The sequence below is a fragment of the Sinocyclocheilus grahami genome, unplaced genomic scaffold (genome assembly GCF_001515645.1).
Source record: "Sinocyclocheilus grahami isolate Dianchi unplaced genomic scaffold, SAMN03320097.WGS_v1.1 scaffold473.1, whole genome shotgun sequence".
In the NCBI taxonomy this organism is placed as follows: Eukaryota; Metazoa; Chordata; class Actinopteri; order Cypriniformes; family Cyprinidae; genus Sinocyclocheilus; species Sinocyclocheilus grahami.
Window position 1 is genome coordinate 256,207 of NW_015505652.1, and position 14,163 is coordinate 270,369.

The window sequence follows — 14,163 nt, forward strand, 5'->3', positions numbered from 1 at the left end:
CCGCGGAATTGGACTACATGTAAACTATTGCCGCGGGTTGTTTTTCCCCCAGCGGTTTAAAGGTTTGACATGGGTGCATCTAAATATTTTACATTATACCAATGATAATACTGCGCTAGATTATGAGTTTTTTTGTGAGGGAGCGGCCTGTGAGCTTCTGTTTTTGATTACTACTGGTGATTTTCGAGTTGAAATTATGTACAATGGATGACATTGACTGTATATGTATTTTAGGTATGAGTTTTGATATTTGGATAGGGCCACGGGGCTTGTTTGGGCTATTTTTGATATGGCCTTTGGGATGGTTTTGTTACAGAGCTAGCAACCCTGCAATATATACATATACAAACAACTTCCGGCGACACACATTACAGGAAGGCTACATGTCTGGTTACCATGGTTACAGCTGTTTAAACATTAAGGACGGCAATGGCCACATGCTAATTCGACTTAACGAGTAGCCTACATATGATTAATAACAATGTCCAAATCAAAGCTAGACCAACTGTACGAGTTCAATATGCAGAGGGAGACATGGTGTCGCGTGGAGACAACCAGTAGGTTCTGGAATTTACCTGAAAGGAAACACTTCCTTTGTCACCTCCAGAAAAGCTGCGACTTCAGCGCGCTATATGGCACACAAGCGTAATGGTAATTCAATTAGAATCCTTATCCAACCTGCTTGTTTTTGCTGACAGCAGGCGGAAAGGAGAAGCAGAATCCAGCCTGAACCCCTTCCATAGCAACTGATGGCTTGCCGGCAAAATTATGCAATAATGCTTGTCTAATCCCTAAAGACATAAAAGTAGAATTACGCAAGAAATTGTATGTGTATATATATATATATATATATATATATATATATATATATATATATATATATATATATATATGTATTTATTTATTTTTTTTAAAGCTTGTCTTGCCTCATTGTAAATCATTTTAAATCATATTGATTACCCCTTGGAAGTTTGCTAAGGACTTCTTTACTTTTTCTCACTTTATTAAATTCATTTCACATTCCTTAAAATTACTTCTCTAATTTGCATATAAACAATGTAATCAAAATAAGCTGAATGTTTTATTTTTGTTTGGTAAGTGTTAGGACATTTCATATAACATAACAATTATATAATATTCAAAAAATCCTGAGCGGTGTCTGTTGAAAATTGTCCAAAAAAGATAATATCTTATTTTACCTCCCCGACTGCAACAATATCAGCTCTGTACTTCTGGAACAAAGGAAGGAATGGCTCCAAGTCCTGTTAAAACAAAACTAATATTTTAGCACTAAAAAGTCACAATATAGCATATGAAGCATGGTAAACCTATCTTTCTATGTCATGTTATGTAATATTCACCCGAATCTTGACACTATGCCAGTCTTGCCCTGATCCTTGAAGGGGATGAATGCCAAAACAAGGGAACACAAAACCAGGATAGCTATATCAAAAACATGAAATATTAGTAAATCTGCATGTGTCCATTGCTGTGTAAGCACATGTGGTGTGTGTGTTCAGCTGGAACACGGTCATTCCAAACTCCTCAGTGAGAATGTTCTCATACAAAGCTTACGTTTCTGACAGCTGAATAACTTTCTCAAACTCACTGGCTCCCTCTGTAACTGACACAAGAGCTTTCAGTCCAGCCTAAAATTACATGAATTAAACAGAAGAGGTCAACAACTGTTGCAACATTAGAGTCTTGTTTGTCAGCTTTTATTGATTTGTCCTCTTAGGATTGACAAAAGCTTACCTTTTTAGCTCTCAAAAGGACATCATCTATATCCTAGAGAAAAACATTTAAAATCACTTAATATATAAACTAGATTCTGCAAACATCTGTGCAGATGATTTCTGTTTGGTGTGGCAACAAACCCCTTGTCTGCAATATAGTTTACATAAACACAATGATACTGACAACATAGCCTACAACAGTTTACATTTAATATTATATAATAGCATTTGTCTTTGATTTTATTATTGTAACTTCATCCGGCCAAAAAGTGGCCCAATTTATTATAAATTCTGTACTAATACTGTACTGTGCAAATCAATAAGATCACTCTGAACTACCTGCTGAAAACAACTTAAACCAGTTGAGACAAGCAAACCTGCTGAGGCTGGTTTAGGTGGGGTTTTTCTGTAAGGCTGTAGCACACATTTACACAGCGGTGATGGATCCGCTCATAAAGACATTGTGTTTATGGCTTAAAGATAAGAATTTCGCAATTTCTTACCTGTGTAAACTCATTTGCTGACAGGTGACAGTGACAGTCAATAAACCCTCTAGCCATGATGTTAGTGTATATAAAATATTCTGAGCACGTTTCTGTGTAAATTTGTAAATAAAACGTGTTGTTAAACCACTTGTTTTTATGATCTCTATGGCATTTTCTGTCCGTTCGGCGTCTTCACGATGGAGATCGGAACGTTTCTTCCGCTGTAGTGTTTCTCTCAGGATTTGTTTCGTTGTAACGAGGCTGAATTCAGCTTCTTATTAGGGACCGTCTCTATTTTTTCAGAAACGAACAATAAACAATTAAAAAATGTAAATAACACTAAGATAAGAGTGAAAACGGGCTATCAACATACGTTAATTATTGAACGTGCATGTCATCCTTTGAGTGCAGTAATGAAGGTTTTTTCTTTTTTTTAATCTAGCCTCTTATGAAGAGTTCGTATGACCCAGCACCTGTGAATTGAGGACTCCAGATACAAAATGATGACATTGACAGTTGAAGTCTAGTACAAATTATAGTATTGTTAATAAAGAATAACAATTGGTCCCTCTGTAAATTCTGTAAAGTCTCCCAAAGTGTAAATAAACGTCCGGGAAGTAAGAAAACACACAGTCAAATGTATCCTCAATACTTCCATTTATTCATAGAAATACAGATATTATATAGGCATATGTCGAGGGGAGTTTCACCCTCTTAACCAATGAGGATATGAATAACATACACATAGGATCTTTGGCCAAGAACATGTGTTTATATAAAATGGCCACATGTACTGAAAAACATGGACATATTAGGAATAGACTTTTGCGAAGAATGCTGAACTGTCTTCAGAGTTTCATCACGAACCTCATTCCTAGCTATCATGTCCTTATTTGGGACATTTGAACCAAGAGAAGCTAATGTATACATTTAAGCATGCATACTTCGCATATGAGTAAGAGATATTTAAAACATAATATCAAGAGAGAGAGATGGATACAGAAGGGGGGATTCAGAAGTATAGTACAAATGATAGTATTTACAAATACCGTATATGCATTTAAGCAAACTTTGTGTACATTTTAAAGCAATGAAAATGTCATCATTTTGTATCTGGAGGCCTCTATTCACAGGTGCTGGGTCATATGAAGTCTTCATAAAAGGCTAGATTTAAAAAAAAGAAAAAAAAGCATTACTGCACCCAAAGGATGACATGCACGTTTAATAATTAACGTATAATGTAATTAGACTTAATGTTAACATCCCGTTTTCGCTCTTATCTCAGTGCTGTTTACATTTTAAAATAGTTCATTGTTCGTTTCTGAAAAAGAGACGCGAATATAGATGGTCTCTAAATTGATTGCGTTTTTAAGGTGGAACGGATAAGAAGCTGAATTCATTAATAAACAGGATTTAAAGAATCACTACAAATTGTTTTTTATTTTTTTTATTTTTTTATTTTTTATTTTATTTATTATAATTTTTTTTTTTTAGTTTTTAGTTTTCCTTTAACGTCATTGCTCCACACTCCATCCTAGTAGGTGGCGGTAAATGCACCTAAAGCTGGTTTGCCAACCGCCATAAAACGTCAAAGAAGAAGAAGCTGAATTCAGCCTCGGTTCGTTGTAACACATTCTGCTTCCGTTTCCAGGAGTCATTTTGAAAAAGAAGCGATGCGGCAGTCATGGAGGCAGATCGTGAGAGCGGGGCAGATTTCAGAGTAATTGTCAAGTCGAAAAAACACGTTCGTGAACAGCTTGAAAAGTATAAAGACTTATTTAAAAAGTTGCTCGATGGCCAGTGCCACATTTCCGAGGAGGACAAAGCTAAATTGCTGCAAGAAATGGTTGTGGTAAGTCTAGTAGAAAAAAAAGAGATGCCAGTTCAATAATTTTTTGTCTTTATTAAGTGTACGATGGTTTTACTGTAGAAACACCATCTGTTTTACTTGTGGTATTTTTGTGGAAACCAATTATGGGAGTTATTTATGACATCGACGTCTGCTGCTGTTGTTGTTGTTTACTGTGTTTTTGTTTTTTCATTCACTTTATTTGTCTGTTTTATCATTTAGAACTTTGAATTCACAGTGCAAGAAAATCTAGTTATTGCTGGCTTGTCCTGGGACGAGGTGTCAGAGGATTATTGTGAAGGTAAGTTACTGTCAGTTTTAGAGAACTCATTACACTTTTTGCAAACCCAAGCCATGACATTATTAACCATTACTTTGTATGTTCAGACTATGACAGCACAATAAATGACATTCTGGATGAGAAAATAGTAGAGACCGCCTGCAAACGCAACTCTTACCCAAAGCAAATGCGCAACCAGGTTGTGCGATCATTAAGAGCAGAGAGGAAACTTCTGGTGAGACATGTTTATTTATATATATATATATATATAACACACATTTCCATTCATTAATTCATCCATACATACAGTTTAAATCAATCACAAACAAATCAGGTATTCCGTAATTGAAACAATAATATTACAAACTTCAAATATTAATAAAGATATTAGTCTTTATAGGATTTTATTTATATTTGAAACTAATTATCTTTGGGAACACCTATCGGACAAAGTAAATTAGTTAAACGTTTAGTTAAAGGGGTCATATGATGCTATTTTAAAAATCATTATTTTGCATATTTGGTGGAACAGAATATGTTGACATGCTTTAATGTTCAAAAAACACATTCTTTTTCAAATACTGTACATTATTGTAGGTCATAATCTACAACCTCTCTCAAACGCGTCGTTTTCAACAAAGCCCCCTCCTTTGACAAGCACAGTCTGCTCTGATTGGCCAGCTGACCCAGTGCATTGTGATTGGCCGAACACCACAAGCACGCGTCGGAAATGTAACGCCCCTTACCATAATCGTGAGCATCAGCTTTCAAAGTAAATATCAAGACAGTTACTAATGTCGTTAGTTATACCATCAGTTCAAGCCGAAAGGGCAACAGAGTCGCGTGACAGACACAGTGATGATGCAGTACACAAGCCGCGGTTAAGACAGCTGACGTGTTATGATTTCTGACAGACAGTTCACTCTCCTGTGATGTGACCCTGTTCCCCTCACACACACCCACACGCATGACACGCAAATACTTAAACTAATAACAAAACATACAGTACTTATAGTCGCTGATTCCGAAGCGCCAGATTGTCATAGCAAAGTCGGAAGTGGCCCCCCTTTTTTATTTTTTATTTATTTATTTATTTATTTTTATAGAAATGGCCTTTGTGCATATCCAGCCTTGTACTCTTCTAGGTTAAAAAAAACTGTCGTCCATAAAATGCGTTGCACAAATTCGAACATCTGGGTTGTGCTGTTCTGTTGTAAATAAATCTTAACCAATGATTCCTAATTGCATCTACTTCCGGAAGGCCAAATAAAGTGCATTTGCTTTCGCACTGAAACACAGCGTCTCCCTGACATGGCTGCATCAACACGACTGCTGTTCCTGAAACCACGCCTTCTTTCTTTGCGTGCACATTTGGGCGGCATTATGCTAATATTTCCACATAGTGACATAGATATGTGGGGGGACGTGTTAGAACGAGCCATTTTAGGTAGGTGTTGCTGACTCTTAACTTTTATAAAGAATATCTCTTTGGATTTGAGACGTTAGTCTTTGCAACTTTACAGATCATCTTTATGGACCAAGAGCTTGTAACACTCCAAAGAGAAAGGAAAACTTAAAATCGCATCATATGACCCTTTAAAATTGTACATGTTCTACTCCTGGCCACTAGATGTCACAATATATGCTATCATAATATTCTTTTACGATTTTGAAATTTTAGGTGTTCAACCTCTGGCCACTAGATGTCATAATAAAACACTATTGTGTTTGTTGGATTAAAAAGTACAGTATACTTTGGTGTTTTTTCAGAGAACAGCTCAGTTTGATTTTTTAGAAGACCTAAATGTTGTTGCGTGAATGTAACTTATATGCTTTTTACTGTTGATCTATTATTTTAGGGTTTGTATGAACAGGCAGTGAAGCCACAAAACCTAAAGCCAGACCCAGCTCAAGGTGTGTGTGCCTTTCTTTTCTTTTCTTAGCAAAAATGCATAATTTGTACAACTGTGCTTTACGCAGTGGTTGTTACTAGCTCTTAAACATTTTTTTACAGACACTGTCATCAGAAATGTATCAGCTGCTGCACCTGCAATGTTCAAACAAGCCAGTACAGTTATGAAGGTATAAATCTATTTTAATTACGTTTTATTTAATTACGACCATTTTATTGTCTAATAATTTTAAGTATACCAGTGAGATGAAAGTCTCATTACCATAGACAAAAAAGAATGTATTATTCTTAACATGCCCCATTTTCCTTCATTCTGTTCAGTCTCTGAAAAGTCTGAAGCAGGTAGCTGAGGGCTTGCGTCAAGTACTTGACATGCAGCCTTCAGCGGAGTCGGTGGAAATCTACAGTGAAGTGTTTGGCAGCTCAGTAGGAGATGTCTGTCCAGACCTTCACCACAGACTTCCCTCCACCATCAAAAGAGCTGCGTCTGATTCAGAATACAGTGCAGACTATGTACCTGCTCCAAAAACCATCCAAATGACTGATGCAAATTAATGTTTATCTCTGTGTGTGTGTGTGTATGTATCATTTTGTGTGGGAATAGAGAAGGGCAGTATGGGAGTATTGTATTGACACCTGTTATTAGATAAGTGTTTTGTATGTTGTTTCTTACCCATATAATGTAAATAAATATTCAAGAAATACTTTGTGCATATAGTTAAAAATGAAAAATAAGTGCTACACCAATTTCTTTTTCCATTACAATAAATAGCTTTTTTTAGAGAACTATTGTGCTGATGTGGTCCAGGTACATACCACAAGGTGTTGTTGGTCTACCAGCATTGGTTTCCAAATACTGGCACTGAACACCGTTTTTATTAAACAAATGAGCCAATTAAACATGGACTAACAGGGCCCTTTTTGTATCATAAGTGAACAATGATTAAAAAAAAAAAATTCTAAACACATTTACAAATATCTTGTGTATATAGGACAATATCTTGTATAACTGCCAAAATGTGTTAAGTAAACTGATTGATTAAATTCTACTTCTGATAAACTTACTATAGTGTCACTTTGAGCGCAAGACTAGAAATGGCCAACAGTGTTGGGGGTAACGCATTACAAGTAACGCGAGTTACGTAATCAGATTACTTTTTCAAGTAACTAGTAAAGTAACGCATTACTTTTTAATTTACAAGAGAATATCTGAGTTACTTTTTCAAATAAGTAACGCAAGTTACTTTGTTTTTCCAATTTATTGATTGACAGCTCTGTTGTCGCCATGTTGAGAGAAATCAGATGTTACTGTAGTTCTAAAATAAATATGAATATGCATTAATTCATCTCACTCACAAAAAAACACAGATTCAGTATTCCTCAAAATTAATCAAAAATCATGCAACTCAGAATATGACGCAAACCTGCAATAATTAAATGTTAAACACAAATATCCTTTATGCATTTAATCCCATTCTATTTTAACCAATGTCTTTGCTTCTGACCTTCGATGATCCAGTTCAACCATACTAATATATTTGCCAAAAATATAACTTTTTTATTTTAAAAACAAATAAGCAAGCCCTGCCCAGATTTTAAAAGTAACGCAAAAGTAACGTTACGCATTACTTTCCATAAAAAGTAACTAAGTAACGTAATTAGTTACTTTTTTATGGAGTAACTCAATACTGTAATGCATTACTTTTAAAAGTAACTTTCCCCAACACTGATGGCCAAGCTGTGAAACTGTCAATCATATTACCTTTTGTAATGCATAACCATATACGACCATAGGCTATTAACGTTAGCCCACTTGATTTTACTCATAAGGACTTTCATTGCCTGATTAAAAAATTAAACAAAGCAAGCTTTCAGAAATCACCTTTTCAAAATGGAAAAGAGAGTCATTTCTAGGAATGACCCAAAAGCGTTAAAAATACAAAAACACTCGCTCCGCCTGAAGTTATTGGAGTTTTCGAGAGCACCACGTGACTTCAAAGAACATCCGCCGAAGGCATTTGCAAGAAATGTTACTGAGGGATGTTGACTGACAGTGTAAACATGCCTAACTATGCGCTAATTAAAACGACATAATAGTTCGCCTTAATTTTCCATCAAATTTCGTGAACGGAAGTCTTTATTGTGCTCGTGCTCTTTTGCACCTGTCATGTCACTTTTCAGTGCGACAAGTAACTTTACACGAAATGATGCTCCAGATTTTCAGTTATTTCGAAAGAGTGAGGTATGTGAGGCTTCTTTATTCTTGTTTCATTTTCTCTACTACAAAATAAGTTTATAACCTAAAATAAAAAATATGCCTAATTACTAATATGCATTCTATAACAGATGCATTCTCATCTTTCTGATTTGTGCCACCCAAAATGATTTTGTGGTTTACTGTTTGTGATTTGTTCTGTTGTAATGAGATAATCCTGCTCATTAATGTTCAGGAAACAACATATCATAACAACCATAACATATGATTGTGCTTCAGAGCTCTGATGATGAAGAGAAAAGGTCGAAAAGAAGAGAAAAGAACCGAGTTGCTGCACAGAGGAGCCGTAAAAGACAAACTCGGAGAGCTGATGAGTTGCATGAGGTTTGCAAGCTGCACATTATATAGAATATAAAAGATGTTGATTTCAGCATTTGTACTTTTCAGTAAATTTGCAGGTAGAATGATTATTTGCCCCATGAAGACATATGATGGTAATTGTGGGCAGACATTGGAAAATTCATCAAATGCTCATTGATGCATATGATTGATGTGTTTTTTTAACATACTGAAATGTTCTGTAACCAGGCATATGAATGTATGGAACAGGAGAACAGCCTGCTGAGGAAGGAAGTCCAGCTTTTGTTAGAGGAACAGCGACGCTTGACAGATGCCCTCAAAGCCCATGAGCCTTTGTGCCCTGTCTTGAACTGTGGTATGACCTCAACATCAAGGTCCACAGGCACAATGTCACCCGAGTTTATGTCTAGATAGAGTCGCTTACATTTGATGCTCATGATGTCCGAATTTCCATTTAAGGATAAATGAAGTATACTTGTAAACATGCAAGGTATTTATGCATACTAGCAGCATGCAAATTGTATTTTTTTTTATTCTGAAGTATTAGCTTTTGAGTTCAGTATGCAGTGTTTTCTGTCAACATACAAGTGAATGATTAAGTCATGCTTGAAATTGCATTGTAACAGGTTATGTTCAGAATACAGGATCTTTGTAGTCATATATGTTTGTTTTCCCAGGGTCACGCCTCATGTGAATACATCCACTATTTACTTTGATAGAGTCAGTAACCACTAACTAAACCATCTGTTATACCACAGTTAGTTGGCTGTGAATGAACGAAATGCGACAATGGACTTCTGCTTTATGAGAGCCAATCTGACCAAAATACCAGAGGTTAGTTTCAAAAGTCTGTGACAGCAGGTTTATGTCTGCATAATATTATTAACCATAACAGCTTAATTCAAATGTTAGTGTTATTTTATGTCTTGCTTGATCCTGTTTTGCTGTTGGAGTGTATTGTAAGTATTAGAAAAATAAACAATTATTTAAAAAAACCACTCTTGTGTATTCACTCTGTGACCCAGATGCAGATTGAAATCCAGTAATCACTCAAATAGAAATAGTCATACAATTTCTATTAAAATGAGGTCACCAAATCAGAAAAAGGAGCCGGATGTCTAGTTTTTTTTCTCATTTGTGTTGAAACCATATCTGGGGGTGGTCAGATTTTTTTCCTGAATGTATCACTTCCTTAAACCTCTGTGGGCTTACCTTCCTAACCAGTGCAGGGTACACAGTTCTACATTTCTCTTCCAGTTTTCTCTTCTCTTCTGAAAAGTCCTAGAGCTCAACACGAATCTGTTGACTTTCGTTTTAAAACTTTAAAGCCAAAAAGCACTGTTAGAGAATGTAAAAAAAAATAAAAATAAAGATCATGAAACAGTTCATTTTAGTATGTTCATTATAATTGTTTATTCAAGCAGAAATGCAATTGTTCAGAAAGGGTTGTGTGTAAAGCATATAGTTTCCACAGAAAATAAAATTGCTTTAGTTGGGGCTTGACAAAATGTATGCAGCACACAAGTTTTAATCGCAGTTCTGTATTTCATAGCAATTTTAACAATGCATAGCTTTGTAGTAGTACATACGAGTCTTCTGGTATGTATAGTGCGGGAGAACTTGTGAATGTAACACCAGAATAAACTTTCCAGCCACAAAGCTCTGTAAAAATGTCTTCCTTGGATGATTTTTTATTTTGGAGCAGTATAGAGAGTGAGAGAGAGAAATTTATTAATTCATTATATCAGAAGCACATATCAGAAGTACATATACATATCTTGGATGAAAGGAGGTCTTGCAGTCAAAATGTTGAGAACCAGTGCTTCATAGTCATACATTCATATACAGTATCTCACAGAAGTGAGTACACCCCTCACATTTTTGTAAATATTTTATTATATCTTTTCATGTGACAACACGGAAGAAATTACACTTTGCTACAATGTAAAGAAGTGAGTGTACAGCTTGTATAACAGTGTAAATTTGCTGTCCCCTCAAAATAACTCAACACACAGCCATTAATGTCTAAACCGCTGGCCACAAAAGTGAGTACACCCCTAAGTGAAAATGTCCAAATTGGGCCCAATTAGCCATTTTCTCTCCCCGGTGTCATGTGACTCATTAGTGTTACAAGGTTTCAGGTGTGAATGGGGAGCAGGTGTGTTAAATTTGGTGTTATCGCTCTCACTCTCTCATACTGGTCACTGGAAGTTCAACATGGCACCTCATGGCAAAGAACTCTCTGAGGATCTGAAAAAAAGAATTGTTGCTCTACATAAAGATGGCATAGGCTATAAGAAGATTGCCAAGACCCTGAAACTGAGCTGCAGCATGGTGGCCAAGACGATTCAGCGGTTTATCAGGACAGGTTCCACTCAGAACAGGCCTCGCCATGCTCAACCAAAGAAGTTGAGTGCACGTGCTCAGCATCATATCCAGAGGTTGTGTTTGGGAAATAGACCTGTCAGTGCTTAGACCATACGCCAAGGTCTCTAACATCCACCAGCTCCATGATGTCGTCATGGAGGAGTGGAGAGGACTCCAGTGGCAAACTGTGAAGCTCTGGTGAACTCCATGCCCAAGAGGGTTAAGGCAGTGCTGGAAAATAATGGTGGCCACACAAAATATTGACACATTGGACCCAATTTGGACATTTTCATTTAGGGGTGTACTCACTTTTGTGGCCAGCGGTTTAGACATTAATGGCTGTGTGTTGAGTTATTTTGAGGGGACCGCTGTACACTCACTACTTTACATTGTAGCAAAGTGTCATTTCTTGAGTGGTGTCACATGAAAAGATATAATAAAATGTGAGGGGTGTACTCACTTCTGTGAGATACTGTACACATATTTAACTAATTAAATCATACATGATTGGCAACTGTTATCTCTGCTTCAAAGTTTACATATGTTTTTGTTTCCTTGGTTGATTTGGTGCAATATTACAAAACATCTGCAACGTTTGCATCAATGAAATGTTAGCTGCATCAAGACAAGCAGAAATGAGAGTCCAGTGCATGTCCTGCAACTCAGCGTCTATTTATGTTATAACTGTAATAATAATGTGTGGATAATGGATAAGCTCTAAACCTTCTGTTGTAAAAGTGGTGTCTTAAGCATTCTGGCTTTCTGTGTGTTTACCCTGCAAAAAACAACAACAGAACAATAGAAACCATCATAGAAATTCAAATGGTTTCCACTACAAATACCATTACAAACCATCAACTTTTAACCATTAAAAATGGTTTTCTGTAGTGTGTTTTGGGACATGTTCCATTAGGATTTAATGGTTTTAACAAGCCAACAATAGAAGGTGACCATTACCAGTAGAAACCCACAGGGTCCATTACTCTTTCTAATAAAACCTATCATATAAAAATTATTCTCATCATAACCAGTACAACCATCACAAATTTTGTGACGGTGTCTATTGTTGTTTTTGTGTGTGTGTTTTTTTTACAGGGCCAATGATGTCTTCTGTTTTGTGACCCACAATTGCTTGATTGTTATTCCCTCTAGTGGACACATTACTAATCAACTTGCATTAAATTAAAAATTTCGACGTATTTTATATAATCCTTATATTTAGTTTACATCTAGGCCTATATATTTTATAATAAACAGATTATATTTATAATATGTACATCTACTGAAAATAGACATAGCTGCTTTAAATTATACTTATAATAAATGTAGTTTTAATTATCTAATGTACACTGAATGAAAGCCATCGGTTTGTATATGACCACCAGTATCATCGATATTTGCTAGAGATCGCGGATATCTCTTCTTGTCACACACGAAAATAAAAGGAGAGAAGATTATCATAAACTGTTTAGCATTGCCTTTAAAGTGCACACGTTTTGAAATCTGAATAGAGGAGCATGCAAAAACGCATTGTGAACTGGGAAATTAAGGGTGTGTCTTAAACAGAAAAAAAAAATCTGTTATGGTAACTTTTCCTTCCTGATCTGTAAATTCCTGGTAGCGACTGTAGGTGGTTGCCCTCGTATCTCAAAACTCTTGGAAACCTTACAGGAACTTAAAGAAGAATGTGGACCTTGAAGTTCCCATTGAACCTACACTTCCTTGAGCTCCCCCAAAGCACAAAAAAAAGAAGAAGGGACATTTCTATTGTACTGGCAAGGAAGTGGTCTAGACTGTTCGCTAAATGCATTCATCGTTAATATATACACCCTGAGGGGAAACCAATCTTTTTAAACGTGAGATTTGTAATATACACTACAGGACTGTCATTAAAAATACTTTTTCCTGGATGAGTATAGCATCAACATTTTGTTTCGTCTTTCATATTTTTAAGGATAATGGAATATATGTATCATATATATGTACAGTGCCGCTTGAAAGTTTGCGAACCCTTTAGAATTGTCTATATTTTTGCATAAATATAACCCAAAAAATCATCAGATTTTCATGCAAGTCCTGAAAGGTGACAAAGAGAACCCAGTCAAACAAATGAGATGAAAATATATACGTTTTATATATGTCATTTATTTATTCAGGAAAATGATCCAATATTACATATCTGTGAGTGGCAAAAGTATGTGAATCTCTAGGATTGGCAGTTAATTCGAAGGTGAAATTAGAGTCCATCTCTTTTTCAGAGTTGTTTTCAATCAGTGAAATTACTATCAGGTGTCAATGTGTGCCCTGTTTTATTGAAAGAACAGGGACCTATCAAAGTTTGGTCATGTATTATGGCACAAACAAATTAGATATCTGAGGAACTCAGAAAAAGAGTTGCTGTTGCTCGTCAGGCTAGAAAAGGTTTCAAAGCCATCTCTAAAGAGTTTGGACCCTACCAATCCACGGTCAGACAGATTGTGTACAAATGGAGGAAATTCAAGACCACTGTTACCATCCCCAGGAGTGGTCCACTAACAAAGCACACTCTAAAAGCAAGACATGTAAAAGTCCACTAGGTTTCAAAGGACTGCAGGCTAACTTCTAAGCAACTAAAGGCCTTTCTCACATTGGCTAATGTTAATGTTTATGAGCCCATCATCAGGAGAACACTGAACAACCACGGTGTCCATGGCAGAGTCGCAAGAAGAAAGCCACTGCTCTCCAAAAAGAACATTGCTGCCCATCTGCAGTTTGCTAAAGATCATGTGGACAAGCCAGAGGTATACTGGAGAAATGTTTTGTGGATGGATGAGACCAAAATAGAAAATGTTGGTTTAAATGAGCAGCGTTATGTTTGGAGAAAGAAAACACTGCATTCCAGCATAAGAGCCTTATCCCATCTGTGAAACATGGTGGTGGTAGTATCATGGTTTGGGCCTGTTTTGCTGCATTTGCTCCA

General features: G+C 36.2%; 3 protein-coding genes across 3 annotated transcripts in view; 2 read left to right on the plus strand and 1 right to left on the minus strand.

Moving 5' to 3' along the window:
* Positions 1 to 2,455, minus strand: part of tatdn3 (TatD DNase domain containing 3) — a 4,084-nt gene extending 1,629 nt beyond the window's left edge. Inside the window, exons 1-5 of the mRNA XM_016235603.1 lie at positions 2,240 to 2,455; positions 1,756 to 1,788; positions 1,576 to 1,649; positions 1,362 to 1,443; positions 1,200 to 1,262 (exon numbers count right to left, since the gene is read on the minus strand). Coding sequence (XP_016091089.1) covers positions 1,200 to 1,262; positions 1,362 to 1,443; positions 1,576 to 1,649; positions 1,756 to 1,788; positions 2,240 to 2,296 — 309 coding nt within the window. The 5' untranslated portion in view covers positions 2,297 to 2,455. The remainder of the gene's footprint in view (positions 1 to 1,199; positions 1,263 to 1,361; positions 1,444 to 1,575; positions 1,650 to 1,755; positions 1,789 to 2,239) is intronic.
* A 1,267-nt stretch (positions 2,456 to 3,722) lies between these two features.
* Positions 3,723 to 7,244, plus strand: nsl1 (NSL1 component of MIS12 kinetochore complex). The gene is made up of 6 exons (XM_016235650.1): positions 3,723 to 4,073; positions 4,293 to 4,371; positions 4,458 to 4,585; positions 6,210 to 6,264; positions 6,365 to 6,432; positions 6,584 to 7,244. Exons 1-6 carry the CDS (start codon positions 3,906 to 3,908, stop codon positions 6,815 to 6,817), a joined length of 732 nt encoding a protein of 243 aa, XP_016091136.1. The 5' UTR covers positions 3,723 to 3,905; the 3' UTR covers positions 6,818 to 7,244.
* Positions 7,245 to 8,273: 1,029 nt separating this feature from the next.
* On the plus strand, positions 8,274 to 9,748 carry LOC107553434 (basic leucine zipper transcriptional factor ATF-like 3). The gene is made up of 3 exons (XM_016235622.1): positions 8,274 to 8,504; positions 8,757 to 8,861; positions 9,066 to 9,748. The coding sequence occupies exons 1-3, from the start codon at positions 8,430 to 8,432 to the stop codon at positions 9,249 to 9,251; spliced, it is 366 nt and encodes a 121-aa protein (XP_016091108.1). The 5' UTR covers positions 8,274 to 8,429; the 3' UTR covers positions 9,252 to 9,748.
* Positions 9,749 to 14,163: the final 4,415 nt, after the last annotated feature.

What these genes read in the sequence shown, in the direction of transcription:
- nsl1 (XM_016235650.1), top strand. Translation starts at nt 3,906, where the DNA reads ATGGAGGCAGATCGTGAGAGCGGGGCAGATTTCAGAGTAATTGTCAAG. An exon ending in GTCAGAGGATTATTGTGAAG is followed by an intron (nt 4,372 to 4,457) that starts GTAAGTTACTGT and finishes TTGTATGTTCAG; the next exon opens with ACTATGACAGCACAATAAAT. An exon ending in GAGCAGAGAGGAAACTTCTG is followed by an intron (nt 4,586 to 6,209) that starts GTGAGACATGTT and finishes CTATTATTTTAG; the next exon opens with GGTTTGTATGAACAGGCAGT.
- LOC107553434 (XM_016235622.1), top strand. Translation starts at nt 8,430, where the DNA reads ATGTCACTTTTCAGTGCGACAAGTAACTTTACACGAAATGATGCTCCA. An exon ending in AGTTATTTCGAAAGAGTGAG is followed by an intron (nt 8,505 to 8,756) that starts GTATGTGAGGCT and finishes ATTGTGCTTCAG; the next exon opens with AGCTCTGATGATGAAGAGAA. An exon ending in GAGCTGATGAGTTGCATGAG is followed by an intron (nt 8,862 to 9,065) that starts GTTTGCAAGCTG and finishes TTCTGTAACCAG; the next exon opens with GCATATGAATGTATGGAACA.